This window comes from Ovis aries, chromosome 6 (assembly GCF_016772045.2).
Source record: "Ovis aries strain OAR_USU_Benz2616 breed Rambouillet chromosome 6, ARS-UI_Ramb_v3.0, whole genome shotgun sequence".
NCBI classification, from domain to species: domain Eukaryota; kingdom Metazoa; phylum Chordata; class Mammalia; order Artiodactyla; family Bovidae; genus Ovis; species Ovis aries.
In genome coordinates, this window is record NC_056059.1 from 46,826,644 (window position 1) to 46,843,303 (window position 16,660).

General features: G+C 42.6%; 1 protein-coding gene and 1 long non-coding RNA gene across 3 annotated transcripts in view; both read left to right on the plus strand.

Moving 5' to 3' along the window:
- The first annotated feature begins 4,459 nt into the window (after window positions 1–4,459).
- On the plus strand, window positions 4,460–6,477 carry LOC121819824 (uncharacterized). Its single transcript, XR_006060144.2, has 2 exons — window positions 4,460–4,699; window positions 4,954–6,477. It is a non-coding gene; the product is annotated as an uncharacterized LOC121819824 (long non-coding RNA).
- A 1,111-nt stretch (window positions 6,478–7,588) lies between these two features.
- STIM2 (stromal interaction molecule 2) overlaps window positions 7,589–16,660 on the plus strand; it is a 184,083-nt gene continuing 175,011 nt past the window's right edge. For both annotated transcript variants that reach the window (XM_027970914.3, XM_027970915.3), the window contains exon 1: window positions 7,589–8,146. In XM_027970914.3, coding sequence (XP_027826715.1) covers window positions 7,732–8,146 — 415 coding nt within the window. In that variant the 5' untranslated portion in view covers window positions 7,589–7,731. The remainder of the gene's footprint in view (window positions 8,147–16,660) is intronic.

A 16,660-nucleotide genomic window follows, 5' to 3' on the forward strand; every position in this document is an offset into this window, starting at 1 on the left:
TCCGTCGAGTCAGTGATGCCATCCAGCCATCTCATCCTCTGTCGTCCCCTTCTCCTCCTGCCCCCAATCCCTCCCAGCATCAGAGTCTTTTCCGATGAGTCAACTCTTCGCATGAGGTGGCCAAACTACTGGAGTTTCAGCTTTAGCATCATTCCTTCCAAAGAAATCCCAGGGCTGATCTCCTTCAGAATGGACTGGCTGGATCTCCTTGCAGTCCAAGGGACTCTCGAGAGTCTTCTCCAACACCACAGTTCAAAAGCATCAGTTCTTCGGTGCTCAGCCTTCTTCACAGTCCAACTCTCACATCCATACATGACCACAGGAAAAACCATAGCCTTGACTAGATGGACCTTTGCTGGCAAAGTAATGTCTCTGCTTTTGAATATGCTATCTAGGTTGGTCATAACTTTCCTTCCAAGGAGTAAGCATCTTTTAATTTCATGGCTGCAGTCACCATCTGCAGTGATTTTGGAGCCCCCAAAAATAAAGTCTGACACTGTTTCCACTGTTTCCCCATCTATTTCCCATGAAGTGATGGGACCGGATGCCATGATCTTCGTTTTCTGAATGTTGAGCTTTAAGCCAACTTTTTCACTCTCCTCTTTCACTTTCATCAAGAGGCTTTTTAGTTCCTCTTCACTTTCTGCCATAAGGGTGGTGTCATCTGCATATCTGAGGTGATTGATATTTCTCCCAGCAATCTTGATTCCAGCTTGTGTTTCTTCCAGTCCAGCGTTTCTCATGATGTACTCTGCATAAGTTAAATAAGTAGGGTGATAACATACAGCCTTGACGTCCTCCTTTTCCTACTTGGAACCAGTCTGTTGTTCCATGTCCAGTTCTAACTGTTGCTTCCTGACCTGCATACAGATTTCTCAAGAGGCAGGTCAGGTGGTCTGTATTCCCATCTCTTTCAGAATTTTCCACAGTTTATTGTGATCCACACACTCAAAGGCTTTGGCACCGTCAAAAAGCAGAAATAGACGTTTTTCTGGAACTCTCTTGCTTTTCCATGATCCAGTGGATGTTGGCAATTTGATCTCTGGTTCCTCTGCCTTTTCTAAAACCAGCTTGGACATCTGGAAATTCACGGTTCATTTGTTGCTGAAGCCTGGCTTGGAGAATTTTGAGCATTACTTTACTAGCATGTGAGATGAGTGCAATTGTGCAGTAGTTTGAGCATGACTTAGTGATGACTTAATACCTTGAAAACCCAGCCTTTCTTCCTGGAACTTCTCTGTTGCTACAGTGGTGGTAGGCACTGCTGGAAGCTGCAGGCTGTGGGTGGACAGCTGGGGAGTGCTATTGGCTTTCATTCACTTGCCGGCTCAGCTCATGCATGGATAATGCCACTGCTGTTCAGAGTCTCATTTCCCTAGAGCTGCCTGGGGAGGCAGGAGGCATGATTCAGAAATACGGGGTAGTCCACAGCTCCTGCAGTAACCTGTGCCCAAACGGAGCTCCATTTTTCTCTCTTCCTCTGTTCCAAAACATTGTGGTCTCCCAGGTCTGCCATGGAGAAATCACATGAGACTGAGCAGCCAGACCTCTTTGTGGCCATCTCAGTTCATCACCTTGGTTATCTTTCTTTTTTTTTTTTTCTTTAACCTCCTTGCCTGCCTCATTTCCCCTTTCCCCTCACTCCTGCTTTCCTGGAGTTGCACTCCCTAAGGAATTGTTATACAAGCCCTTACCTCAGGTTCTGTTTTCTAGACAACCAGGATTCAAATATCACCATTGAACATCTCCTCAGGCGTAGGCCTTGTAAAGATTTCTACGTGTTTACTTTTGTGGTATGTACTCTCATATACATTTTTTCTGTTCTTTCTTTCCATGTTCCTCTTTTGCACAAATCAAATGAAAACAAGCTCTTATCCTTAATACCCTTAAGGGCTTAGATCACTGACTGGTAGTGGTCCGTGGCCTGTTAGGAACCAGGCTGCACAACAGGAGGTAAGCAGCAGCAAGTGAGCAAGCTTCATCTGTGTTTACATTACTCTTATTCCTGCCCGAACTCCTCCTCCTTTTAGATCAACAGTGGCATTGGATTCTTAGAGGGGCACAATAAATGTAATGTGCTTGAGTCATCCCCAACCATCCTCCCACCCTGGTTTGAGGAAAAACTGTCTTCCTCAAAACAGGTCCCTGGTGCCAAAAAAGTTGGGGACCACTGGCCTAGATAATAACAGCTAATTATGCACCAGGCACCTTTACAACCATTTTTATCTCTCAACAGCTCTGTCTAGGTACTAGCATTATGACTTTTTTTTTTTTTTTTTTTTTTTTTACAAAAGAGGAATCTGAGATTAAGGTGTTTAGTGACTTGGTCAAAGGCACACAGTTAGTAAATGGCTATGTGAACTCCAGAATTCATATTGTTAAAGACATCATAGCTCAAAGAAGCCTCCAGTAAGGACCTGGCTTTCCCGGAACCAAGATACAGGAGCTTCTCTCTTTACAAAGAGTTTAGATTCCAAATGGCTATACTTACGGCCATGGCTTTAATTCATTCAAACTTAATATGAAGGGGTTTACATTTCCAGTCTCCAGATGAATTTTCCACAAAAGGAAAGGGAGATGGGCAACCCTTTTAAAAGATGTCTACTTTTCTCATCTTTGCTCATATATGTCCTATGGCATCTCTTTCTTTTTTTCTGGCCACTCCATGTGGCAAGCAGGATCTTAGTTCCCCAACCAGGGATTGAACCCATGACCCCTGCAGCAAGAGCAAGGAGTCAACCACTGGACCACCAGGGAAATACAATAGTGTCTCTTGCTAAAGGAGACATGTTTTGTATACTTCGAAATTGAGGGTAAGTAATTCCCTCCTAGATAATCTCTTCAAGTGTGAAGAGGAACTGTTTAGCAGCTTTGTGCCCACAGATATTTCGAACATTTGATTAGTGCTTTGAGCCTATGGAACCACATTTTGCCCCAAAACACAAATTTTACCATCTTAAACTTTAGTTCCGGAAACAATACTTGGTCTTAACTAACTTCAGGTTAGGTTACTAAGCACCTGACTTAGAAGGTTATCTCTTGGATTATACTCCAAGGTTTTTCCATTCCATCAATCACTTTCCCAGTCTCCTGCTGTCAAGAGCATAGGCATATCATGTTTTACCTGTTGCATGATTTGCTTGTCACCTTCAGAATTGTCAGTACTATCCAAGGAGTCATCTGTGTGCAAATGAAGCAATTCTCATTCTCATCGGTTTCAATTGTGAATATCTCCTCTTTTATCTCCATCACAACTCTATCCCTCTTTTTTACAGGACCTATCAGCACTCCTACTGCTTTTCTATCTATCAGATACTATGCGGTCATTATTATTCATGTAGCACCTCAAATTAAGCAGCAACAGAGCAAACATCTTAGACTCCAGAGCCCGCTGACTCCCAGGACTTTGGTGGGGAAAGATGACTTGCTTTTGTTCTGATTCAGTTCAGGTCAGTCGCTCAGTCCTGTCCAACTCTTTGCGACGCCATGTACTGCAGCACGCCAGCCCTCCCTGTCCATCACCAACTCCCAGAGTTTACTCTTAAACTCATGTCAGTGATGCCATTCAACCATCTCATCCTCTGTCGTCCCTTTGCTCTGATGGGTGGCTTTAAAAAATATGTTAATAAATTAACAGTTCTTAGTTTTTGATTTTTCTACTCTGGATGCTTGACATCTTTTAGGAGGCTTCCTTCTTCCATTCAAGGAGAAAGATGTAATAAAGTTTACCACCTTCATTGAACTCCATGCCTTATTGGCTTATTGACTTTAGAAAGAAAGGATCTTGCTAACTAGTTACCTCCCTTTTTTATAGTGATTTAATTTATTGATCAATTTGAAGCCCATGTTTATATGCGGAGGCTTCACTGGTCAGATCCTGGGGCCATCACATAAGCAGTATCACTTTGGACATGTTTCCAAAGTTCTCAGGATATCGATTCCCTTGTAAGCTAGTGTGGGGAGTCGGTGGGAAAACATAAAAAGAGTTGTTATGCAAAAGGGTTTCCACCAACGGAAACTCTGAATTTCTCTGAGGGTCTTAAACAGGATGAACAAATGAAGCAAGCTCTCGGATGATGTTCAGTCAGTCCCCGATATTCCAGGGACAGGGAATCGAAGCTGAGAAATCCAGATCACAGGCGGACGGGATAAATTCCGTGCGTGGAATGAGTCTACAAGACTAGGGGGTGAACCACAGGCTGGAGCGCCCCACTTCTCCACCTCCATCCCTGTTCTCGCTCCACGCCCACCCACAGCTCGCCAGCATCAGAACGTCATCGCCGGGAGGCCGGGGGCCGGGTAGCGCAGCCCACAGGGTGGGAGCCGGAAGCCGAGCGATCAGGCTCGCGGCGTCCCGGAACCGCGGGAGCCTGAGAGCTCGAGCACCTGGGGAAAACCGGCAGGAGACAGCGGGCATGCGCGAGGCTGCTGGGCCGCGCAGGCGCGCTGGCGGCCTCGCGCGGGAGACTAGATCTGGTTCTCCGGGTTGGAGTGGTTGGGGCGTTGTGGGTTGTCCTGGCTGCGGGGGAAAAGAGGGGAGAAAAAGGAGATGCGGTTGGAGCCGGACTCTTGAGACGGGCGGATTTGCTTCTGTGATGGGGAAGGGCCGAGTGGACGGATCCTAGTGTGCGTCTGTGCTGGACGCGCACTACAAGAGTTAGGGATTTGTCGGAAGATGAAATCAAACTATTCTGCAAAGGTGCGATGCGATTTTCCTAAGCCAGGAACACGCCCAGATTCACGCCCAGATCCTGAGGATAGTGCTCCTTCGGGATGATTCTGTATCTGTGTGCCGGCACAGCGCAAAAGCTGACGTGTTATTTCAGTCTGTCACCAACGACTGCGGGGCGGGCTTTATTACATTACTCCCCAGTTTCCCTTCTGGAAACCTAGGACAGATAAAGTTGTCTATAGGTCGCACAGCTGAAGTCATGGAATTGCTCTTTCCACCAGGTTTGTCTCCAAAGCTCACCTGTCGCCTATTAGACGGTTGGAAGTCATGAAGTGAAGTGAAGTCGCTCAGTCGTGTCTTTGCGACCCCATGGATTGTAGCCTACCAGGCTCCTCCGTCCATGGGATTTTCCAGGCAAGTCATGAATAGGTGATAATTAGACAAGAAAGACATTTTGTAAATAAGTGGTAAATCGTGAGGTTTGGACGTTAAAAGGTATAAATCAGGCTGTAGGAATAGTTAGGTGTCAGGGTAAAGGGGTCACAGTGGATTTTGAATAGAATTTGGCTGGAAGTAAGGAAAAGGAAAGCATAAACTTGGAGTTGGAACCGGAAACCTGAGAAGAAAAGGAAACAATTGCCTCAACTGAAACCTTGTGTTTACATTTAGCTTGTAAATTATAGCATCTGTAATTCTAGAGATTCTTCCAAAGCAGTGGACTATCTCTTTTCTGTACCTAGATTTATGCTAGATACATAGTGATAACTATTCCTCTGTTCAGCCAGAGGATGCATTCCGGCCACCCATTTAACAGTCGGATACTTTGGTACCCATCACAAAAATAATAGGAGATGGAGGGTTTCTTGCTGAACTCTGACCTGCCTCAGAGAGGTCTCTTTAACGCTTGCAGGTTTTCTAGCTCCATAACTTTTGTGGCTCCAGTAAGAGGAATAAATAATCATAACTCCCAAACTAGTACCATCTCAGTGCCAACATCTATTTTTAAAGACAGGAAAAAGCCCATATCATCTTTGTTTAAAGAAGCTTGGACCCAGTGATTTGTTAATTTGTTCGTGGTTTCATACTGCTGTTATTGCTGTAACAGCTGCTCCTGCTGCTAAGTTGCTTCAGTCGTGTCCTACTTTGTGCGACCCCATAGACAGCAGCACACCAGGCTTCCCCGTCCCTGGGATTCTCCAGGCAAGAACACTGGAGTGGGTTGCTGTAACAGCTTGCTCTGCCCAATTTAACAACTGATTACTACCTTGTCTTAACCTCTCATTGTTTAATGGGTATAAATTTTATCTCCCAAGCAAGACTGTAGGATTCCCCAGGCAGGAATACTGACTTTGACTTTCATTCCCACTAAAGAGCACACGAGGCACTCAGTTAATAATGAATGAAAGGTTGCCTTCTGAAGAGCAGGAAACAAGCCTGTTATGTCTTTATATTTTGCTGGCCCTCTAGCAGAACTATCTCCTTTTGGAGGACATTCAGCAAGTATGTGACTTGACTGCTGTGCCTTTCAGCAGAGGAAATATAATCTCCCTGTTGCCCTATAAAGAATTGGCACCTAAACACCATGTTCCCAAGAAGTCTGTCAAGAAATCATTGTTGATAAATTGATTAGCCTCAGAGAAATTCTTAATTCCTTTCTGAAGTGTGCATCTGCCCTTCCACAGTGAAATTCATAGTCAGGCTGCCCAAGAAATTCTTTGGGAGACTGTAATTTGAGTATCTTCTTGATTGAGAAAATAAATAAACCAATTAAAACCCCAACCCAACCACGGAAACCCAATACCAAACAAGACCTTGGTGCTTAAGAACCTCATCTGCAAATCAAACAACTTCGTGCCGCTGGGGCGGGGGAAGGGTCCTGGGGGCGGGGGAAGAGTGGGGCGGGGAGGCGGGGGAGAGAGTTGGGGGAGCTGGGAGGGAGAAGAGTGGGGGGTCGGCGGGGGAAGAGAGAGAGTGCATGTGTGTGTGTGTCTCGTGCTTCATTTGAGGTAGGAGATGCCAGGAAAAATCTGAAATACCGTTTTTCTGTTAGCCTATTCAACTGATAGCAAAGACTCCATGGGGTGAGGTGCGGTTAGGAAGGCGATGAGTTCAGGTAACATTTGAGCACAGGAGAGTCAGAGGCTAAAACAAATCCTTTTCAATATTTACATTCAGTGGCGCTAAATCTGGCCCGTTTCCCCATTTATTAGCTGTGGAAATTGGGAACATTTCTGAGCCTTAGCGTCCTCTTTTGTAAAATGGGCATGAAAACGATACCACCATTTAAATTTTGTACTTACAATGTGTAAATTTGTAAAGCGCTCAGCATATTCCCTGGCACACTAGTACTTAGCAAGAGCTTTAAGTAAGTAAAAGGCGATGACCTCGACTTCCACACGGCTAGCCTCCTGTAAACGCTACTGGTACCAAAATACTGGAGACGCCGCAGTTTCGGATTATAAGGTTTTCTGACCCATGCAATTATTTGTCTGCCGTCTGCTCGGCTAAAACTCGCTCAAACGATTTGGGATGTTCGTACTCTCCTCCTCGCCTACTTGGTTCCCGCTCTCAATCCCCTGCCGTCTCAATCGCGGTGGGGGCGTGAACGGAGGAGGAGGACACGGCGGTCTCCTTCCCCACCCCCAATCGTCGCGGGTCTGCGAAAGCCTTGGAAACCACTCCGCGGCCCTCTTCCTCCCTGGAACGCCCCGGGGGCGGGACTCGGGGGCCGCGCAGGCCCAGTGCAGCCGCTCCGCGCCTGCGCAGCGGAGCAGCTGAAGGAGGCGGGGGATTGGTATCCGAGCGAATGTGTGAGGGGAGGAGGTGTCCGGGCCGAGCGTGGTACTACGACGGGCGCGGGCCGGAGGGGGCGGGGGGATGCGCCGCGGCGGCGGCGGCGGCGGCGGCGCGGGCGCTGGGACTGGTGTTTGGAGGCGCCAGAGCAGCGGATCCCGGTCTCGCTGCCGCAGCAGCGCGGGTGTCGCGCGCGGCCTGAAGACGCCGTACCTTTTTGCTCCTCACCTTTTTTTTTTTTTTTTTTTTTTAAATAACCGGAACCAATGAACGCAGCCGGGACCCAAGCTCCAGAGGCCGCCGGTGCCGACGGGACCAGACTGGCGCCCGGCAGGAGCTCGCGTCTGGGGTGGCGGGGGCGGCCCGAGGAATCACAGGCGGCGGCGGCGCCTCTCGAAGCGGACGAGTGGCCGGCGGCCGGGGCGCCGCCGCGCTTTCCCCCCGCTCCTCCTCCTCGTCCTCATCCCGCCACGACGTCCGGCCCGGCCTCGGGCTGGCTGCGGCGGCGGCTCTGGGCTCCGCTGCTGGTGCTCGGGCTGCTGGTGGCCGGCGCGGCGGACGGATGCGAGCTGGTGCCCAGACACCTCCCCGGACGGCGGGCGGCGGGCTCTGCTGCGGCGGCCGCCTCCCCTGCCGCTGCCGCGGCGGCGGCGGCGGGCGACAGCTCGGTGCTCATGACAGGTGAGGGCCTGGAGGGCGGCGGGCGGCGGGCGGGGCTCTGCCGGACACTGCGGGACCACCATCTTCAGGAGGGGCCCGCTCCGCTCCCGACGCCTGCACTTCGACGGCCCGGGTCAGTGCGTGATGCCCGGACGCCAGCGCCCTGGTCGCTGCTTGGTCGCCGTCTCCTGCACTCCGGATGCCTTCCCTCTCCCCCCAACACCCCGCCCTCGCCAGAGCCTCCCGACGGCATTCGCTTCCCCGCCCTTAAGTCTGCTCCCCGGTGTTCCACGCTGAGCAATGCAGTGGTTTCTCTTCCGTGCTGCAGAAAGAGCCGGCAGGGTCTGCAGGGTACTGGGCTGATTTTTTTTTTTTTTTTTGAAGCTGCTAGAAGTAGTCAGCAGCAGCAATGCGGTATGGAGTCCGCCTCTGGTGCTGCTTTTGCAAAGGCAGCTGGCAGCGAGTCTCACCGGTTCAAAGCCCCGCTGAGCAAAATGTCCCAGGGGAGACTGCTAGAGCGGATTCTTTGAGAGCCATAATACCTAGTGGTATTAGCGGTTCCTTGTTAGTATGGCAAACCTCTAGTCTAATGTGGATTTCTTTTTTTTTTTTTTTTCTTTTTGAGGAGTGGGAGGAAGACCCTTTTAAAGGATGGATAGATAGTATTTGCTGGTGGGATCATCACGGTGCAAAGGGTGCAGAAAGCTCAGCAGCTAACCAGCCAGATACCGAAAATTTACCAGTGCAGGATATTTGGTGCTTATATTTGAGCAGCATAGTCCTTACAGACTGCAATAGCACCTTTAAAAAATATGGAACGTTCTTGAAATTTGCGAACATGTATGGTAAGATAAGGTAGAAAATTAAATCCTTTAAAGCTTTCCGTTTTCGTGTGCTACTGATAGGTTGTGGTTTAAGTAATGATGTAAGGATCTTGAAATGCTTTCTTTGGGAAAAGTAATGGCGTTAAAGTGAGCTTTTTTTTTTTTTAACTTTATTTTTAAAAGTAATTTGTAGGTTTTCTATATAACTGCAGGACTAAAAAGGACACAGTCAAGTGTAACAGTATGACCCATCATTAATTTAACCAAAGAGATAGTCGAACAGGCGTTTGAAAGTTACTAACAGCTGCTGTGAGTGGTGCTCAGGAGGTGGAGTTCAGAGCAAAGTAGCTATTCTCTGGGTTCTGTGACAGGATGTTTACTATTCTAGCGAGGAGGGTGTTGGTAAACTTTCCAAGCTTTTTGGAAGTTTTGTGAAACATGATGATCGGAATATTTAACTTGCTTTACCCTAAAACTTATCAGGCCCTTTAAATGGAACTTGAAACATCAGATCTCCATGATTTGATAAAAAGATTACAGAGTGGTCAGTATTAGGAGTGTAATAGAGTTTGAGTGAGAGAATAGATTGGATACTTTTATGCTTGAATAGTCTTATAGTAATCATTAAGAAAGTAGCAAGATAAAACTAGACTGTGGAGTTTTAATGCCTCATGCAGGAAGGGAGGGGGTGAAACTCCTTGGGTTTCTAGAAGGAATAGGAGTGTGACTCAGTTTCTTGAGTAGAAAAGTTTGGTTAATAAATAATTGACTACTGTTTTATCAATATGTAGTTGGTAGAAGGGCACATGATTCAGAAAATTTAGAATTAACCGCTAATGTTGTGTGTCATGTAGATTACATCAGGAAAATTACTTGATGGGATTTTATTTTAATAAGCAGTTAATAATCCTTCCTTTTGAAGACTTAAGTTCCTCTGAGTTATTTATGGCATTGTGAAAAAGGCAAGGTGATTTGTATTGGATGAAAAGTATGATATATCACACAAAATGAGTTTGAGTGGTAGTGCTTTAAAGTTAGTTTACTAAAATAATATTAACCCTGAAATTTGTTTTTAATATTCTTTCCCTTTGTTAGAATATTGATTTTGAAAAGTTGGACATTTCTGTTTAAACTTTAAGATAATCAAACTACGCAATGCACAAGTTGTCATTTTAATAAGTATGTAAATACAGTCAACAGAACTGGTAGCTGGGAAAAGGTAAATTGAAAGTCCACAAGAAGGTTAGAGAATATTGAAAATTTCATTGGTTTATATGGTCTGTATTGGGGTCCTTCCTATTCTTCTGATTGTATGAATAGTGCTATCTTTTATGGTTTCCGTTTGTAAGTGTTGTGCTAAACTCAGAACATAATTATTGCTATTGTACGCTTCAGGAAGTAGAACCGTAGACTGAACCAAAAAAAAAAAAACAGCATTATCATAATCTAGTCAGTGTTAATGGATAGAAATGGAGTAGAGAGTTTCAGTAATAAAAGTAAGTTTTATGTGACTTTTGAAAAGTGGAAAATTCTTGTAAGAATTTGGAGACAATTGTTCTCTCTGACTCTGTATTAATGATGTCATTTAACCGTGAATTCTTAGTAGATCTGAAAATGACAATCAGAGTCACTATCTTCTTTCCTCTTCAGATTAGTATTTTAAATACTTAGATTTAGCAACACCATGAGTTTTTCTCTTACTAATAAGATCTAGAGAGCATTGTCTTCCACTAAAGTTTTCCTCTCAGGAGTTTTACTGTAGAGGTTTAGTGTAGTTTAAGAATGAATTGCCTGTCAGTCATCTACTGCATGCTTAGTTTTGAGCAAGCAGGTGTTCTTTTAAAGAGACTGTGTGTGCATTTGTGCTCAGTTGCTTCAGTGGTGTCTGACTGTTTACAACCCTGGAGACTGTAGCCCACCAGGCTCTGCTGTCCATGGAATTTTCCAAGCAGAAGTACTGGAATGGGTTGCCATTTTCTCCTCCAGAGGATCTTCCTGACCTAGGGATAGAACCCCCATCTCCTGCTTTGCAGGCGGATTCTTTACTGCTGAGCCACTGGGGAAGCCCTTGAGAGAGAGAGACTATGTCAGATCATCAGGATAAACAGACCCGTTGTCATAAGAATATTGATTTATTTTTTCTTTTCTTTTTTTTATATTACTGTTTTAGGATTTAGTTTGTGCAAATTTTTGATAAGATGAAACCATTAAAAAAGGCTTTGTAGTAAGGGTTTAAGTTATATATGTGTATATGTATATAATATTTTAATAATAATTTTAACTTAATAATAACTGTATATATACTTAGGGTTCTTTGAAAGCGATTTTGAAATTTAAAGCAAGCTAGGGATGCACTTGTTGATTATAATCTAAAGCAGTGCTTGAATAATTAAAACATCATGTTTTTTTCTCTCTTGCCTAACAGATTCAGAGTCAGTGACTTGATCCCAATCAAGTCTGAGTGATTGATCTCATCCAGATATGGTCCCTGAGAAACAGTTTATGAAAGGGCATTGACAGAGGGCATATACATATATATACACACACATACGTATGTTTTTGTGTGCATAATATACATACATAAACATATTGCATGTATATAGAACACAATTATTCTGGTAAAATATGCAGAACAATTGAAATATTAGAACATTTTCAGAGTCTTTTAAAACAAATTTTATCTTAAAAAAATTTGCTTCTATCATTCTTTTATGAATTAATGTAACCCTTTTTAGTGTTTAAAGGTTTTAACTGTAATACTTTTCACTAGTTTGGCATATTAGTAAAAATATAAAATTCATATTTTTAAACATGTCTTTTGGAAGTATTAACATTTCATTGAAAATTTAAAGTGTTCTTTTTTGAAAGTATAATACCATTTAGAAGAGCCACTACTACTTTCTAATGTTAAACATATCTGTGTTGTAGGGCTTTCACTTAGATGAAAATATCTCACATGAGCATGATTGTCTTTGGGAAAACATTAAACTTCACTTTTTTCACCTTGCCTCCCTACCATTTACCCAGCAAATGCTGTCACTTTTTTGAAGATTAGCAGTTGGCTTGAGTGTAGTATATATTACTCCGAGTAATATTTTGTGAATTTACATGTGTCAGTGGTTTCATTGTGACAGTAGTTAAATTCATAGTGTAGCTCACATAGTAATAGAAAATGTTTTTACTCCTTTCGTGAAGTTACTCTTTTTGGATTTAGCTTAGGATTTCATGAAACCACCTTTTGATGGCTAGCTCTTCTGCGGTATCCTTTTTTTCCTTTCCCATAGTTAACATTTACCAGTCCCTTTCTTTACTAGTCTTTGGCCATAGCTCTAGGTTGTTTTTTTCTTTTTCCTGATTGCAGAATTAAAGAATATACTCATATGCCTTTGATCTAGTGTATTCTGACCATTTAAGAATTGGTAGTAATATCATTGGTCTGGAAACACTGCATCCCTTGGTGCTCTTTGAGTATACTGTGGCAGAACTGATTGGTCTCTGTTGGGAATCCCCTGGCACAGGAAAAACTCAGAGGGCCAGCTGGAATAGTTCAGGATTTAGCTTAATTTTAACAGGAGGAGGATCCACACAGAAATTGTTTAATTTGCTAAAGGCTTGCTTTGTGACTGGATACATGCTAATATTTTTAGATTAATTAATACTTTTGAGTAACTATATCACGCATTTTAGATATTGCCCTGCTCATTGATGATAATGCAGCATGGAACACTTTATTTGTGTATACAGTAGCCAAAGTATAAACTCATTAAGCTAATGTTAAGTTTAACAACTAATAATATGATTAGCTGATTAGCAAGCCATTTTTGATTTTTGTCAGAATTTGGACCTTACTTGATTAAGACCTACCTAGGAGATTACTTCTGAATTGATCAGATTTCATCAACCAAGCAATTATCAGGCGAACGCAGACTACCATGTAGTCGCTAAGTCGTGTCCAACTCTTTCGCAGCTCCATGGACTGTAGCCCTCCAGGCTCCTCTATTAATGGCATTTCTCAGGCAAGAGTACTGGAGTGGATTGCTATTTCTTTCTCCAGGGAATCTTCCAGACCCAGGAATTGAACCTGCGTCTGCTGCATTGGCAGGTGGATTCTTTACCACTGAGCCACCAGGGAAGCCCACCACGTAGTAGGAATGGAAAAAAAATAAGAGAGTAAGACGTGGGTTTGCCTATTGGGAATAATACTATTATTTGATGGTCAGTATTTTGCTAACTGCTGTATGTATATCACTGTTTTTGATTGAGAAATTAATTGTTAGATAATTGCTTTCTTCAAATAAAAGATGAGAAAATTGAAGCAGGATAATCTTAAGTAAGTAACTTGTCCAAGATCACAGTAAGTAGCAGAGTTAGACATTGATGTGGGTTTCTCTGACTCCAGAGCTTTGTTTCTTAACTGGTGTGTTGTATGCATCATTATATACTCAAGTAGACATAATAATAGACTGTGATTAACTGTAACAGACTTCAAAATGTTAGAGAAAGTAAGGCTACTGGAGACTGTGCCTTGGAACAGGGTTGGATTTGAGCTTGACCTTGATGTATTATAGATAGGACTTCTTGTGGAGATGAGTAAAAAGGCTTTCAAGAGGGAGGTGTATACAAGAATAACTAATAAGTGAAATAGCTTTCTTTAATGTTTAAGCATGACTCATACAGTAAATCCAGTATGCTTGTCTGAAAAATCCCATGGACAGAGGAGCCTGGTGGGCTACAGTCCATGGAATCGCAGAGTCAGATGCGAATGAGTGACTAATACTGATAGAGTGTGTGTAGAATAGTAGAAATGCAGGGAGAAAGAAGGTTTGCCAAATTATCAAGAACAATATTCCCTGATGTCAGGACTTCGCTGATAACTCAGTTGGTAAAGAATCCCCCTGCAATGCAAGAGATACCAGTTTGATCCCTGGGTCGGGAAGATCCACTGGAGAAGGAAAGGCTACCCATTCCAGTATTCTTGGGCTTCCCTTGTGGCTCAGCTGGTAAAAAACCCACCTGCAGTACAGGAGACTGGGTTTGATCCCTGGGTTGGGAAGATCCCCTGGAGAACAGAAAGGCTACCCACTCCAGTACTCTGGCCTGGAGAATTCCATGGACTGTATAGCCCGTGGGGTCACAAAGAGTTGGACACGACTGAGCAACTTTCGAGTAATAGTGTCTAGTTTATTCGCTGGCTATTGAAATGTCAAGATATTTAAAACTGGGGTATGCAGCCAGGTACTGGGGAGTATGGAAAGCCACAGGGAAGTTTTGATACATTTTCTTGGTATATTCATTTTACTAATATTTTGAAAACAAACATTAAATATTTAATAGTAATTTAAAACATTTAACAATACTAAACGTGTAGGTTATGGAAAAAATAGGTTTATTATAAACTTTGAGGTTGAACAAAAGGCTTGAAAATGTATCTTGAACTTTCAGAATGTTTTGTTCATGAACTGAGTTCTAAATCTATCATCCTGTCAGGGGTTGAAAAGCCCTGTGGTTTTTAAACATGGGAGTGACATGACCTCAGTGTTTGAAAAGCTAAGTATGGGTGGATGGAAGTGGGGAGATAAGAGAGATAAATAAAGAGGCCAATTAGTAAGCTATATAGAAGTGGAGGTCTTGAGAGTTTAAATGATGCAGTGGCTATGAAAATGTTTAAAGGAAATTTTATAAAATTTAATGTTAGATTAGAAAGGAATCTGTTTATAGGAGGTCTGAGAAATAAAAGTTACCTTTAATCTTTAAACTCCTAGAGCTTGTAGAATGATTTAAATTGGTACAAGTCTTTGAAAGGCAAGAAGAAACACTTGGTTATAGAGGGTCTTCTTTATTTCAAATATGCCTTTTTAATATAACATTATTTTTGTATATGATTGGACTTACATGTTGATTTCCTAAGTATTTATGTGAAATTTTTTAGTATTCTGTATTTAGAAATGAATGTCTATTCCTTAACAAAGGATAACTTTATAGATTGAACTAACATTACAATGCTTCAGAGTTGAACTTCCCCCCTACCCTCTTTGAATGAATAACAGTGCCTCAGAGTGCTGACATATTGTTTTCAGAAGTAATTTTTGAGTTTCATTATGTGAATTACACATTTGATCACATGCCAAATCTAAATGATTTTTTTCCGTATTCTTCCAGATCTTTATATTCGTAGGTATTAGATATTCAATCCTTCTTGACACTTGCTAATCCTACCTTCAGCAACTATTCTTGACTGGTTTCACTGTTGCAGATTTAAGGATGGTTCTCTCCTAAGCCTGAGTGCCCAGTCCTGTGTTCCTCTGGTCTAGCTGAACATTTCCTCCTCAGAGAGCTTCATTACTAGGAAAGTTCTAAATTGGGGGTGGGGAACCCCAAGCCAATGATTGATTTGGCTTTTGACTTTATTTCATTTGGCCCTTGAGGTGATACTGCACAGTTATCATATTTGCGCTCCTGGGAGTAATTTCCTTTTCTGCGAGGCTTCATCAGCCATCTGGTCTGAAATGAAACAACTTTTAGGATTAAGGCTAAGATCAGTTGTAGAACAGTGCCTTTTCAGTGTTTTCTTAAGATAGTGGCAACTTCCCCACCCCAGGACCAGGGAGCTAGAGTATGACAAAGAGAGTTTACTTGGACTGATTCATTTCAAAACCAAGTGCCTGTATCTGTCCCAGTATTTCTTTCTAATGAATTTGTGTTTTTGTGTGCTTCTGGATCTTAGCTTCTGTAATTTGCAATTTACTTTTTTCCTCTAGTCATTTTCACTTTCTGTACCTCTCTTTGATTTTCCTAAATGTGACATTATATGGAACTGAAAATGTTGAAGACATTTTACAGAATTAAATTAAAATTTAAAACTATTTGAATTGAATATCTTATTTGTTTAATTAAAAAATACTGAGAAGCCTCATCACAAACCCCCACATTAATGAAGATGATTTATAATTATTTTTTAAGTGATTCTCAATAATTGAAAAGGTTTTTAAATCCTGATTTGATTTTTTTTCTTGCTATTCACAATGTACATGTTATTGCACTCCTGTTTTCTTTACACTGTTTTTCTTTCCTTTCAAAAATATATGATGTTGAGTAATAGATAGTCTTAGTTCCCCTCCTTTTTTATTCCCGTTCTCCAGCAATAAATCTTTTAACTTTTCCATTCGTGACAAATACATTGTTTTCCCTGTGTTTTCCTGCTCTCTGTCATCTTCAGCTGTTTCTACTTTGTCACACAACTTCAGACTATATTAATCCTTGATGTTTCCTCCTTCTGTGTTTCTGGGTCCAAATTAAAAAAAGAAAACAACAACAACAAAAAACTACTCGAAATCTTTGTCCAACTGGGGTATAGGTATCTTTTGCTGTTTCTTGACTGCTGTGAATGTAGGATCCTAGATCCCTGATGAGCGATGGTACCCTCGTGCCTTGGAAGCAAGGGAACTCCCCTCCTTTGCTGTTTCTTGAATTTGCTTCTTAAAATATATCTTGTGCTATGCATCCAGTGTTTGGTTCTAGTTCTGTCAAAATGGATTCTGAAAAAACCCCATAGAGGCTAAAAATGAGAAAGTCAGACTTCAGTGAATGTGTGTGTTCACATAAGTTTTGAACATTTTTGAATGACTGTTTTGTGCCAGACATGATACAAAGAACTGGGGATATAAAATTTGACCATTTTTATTGTTGCGAAAACAATGTAAACTTGAAAACT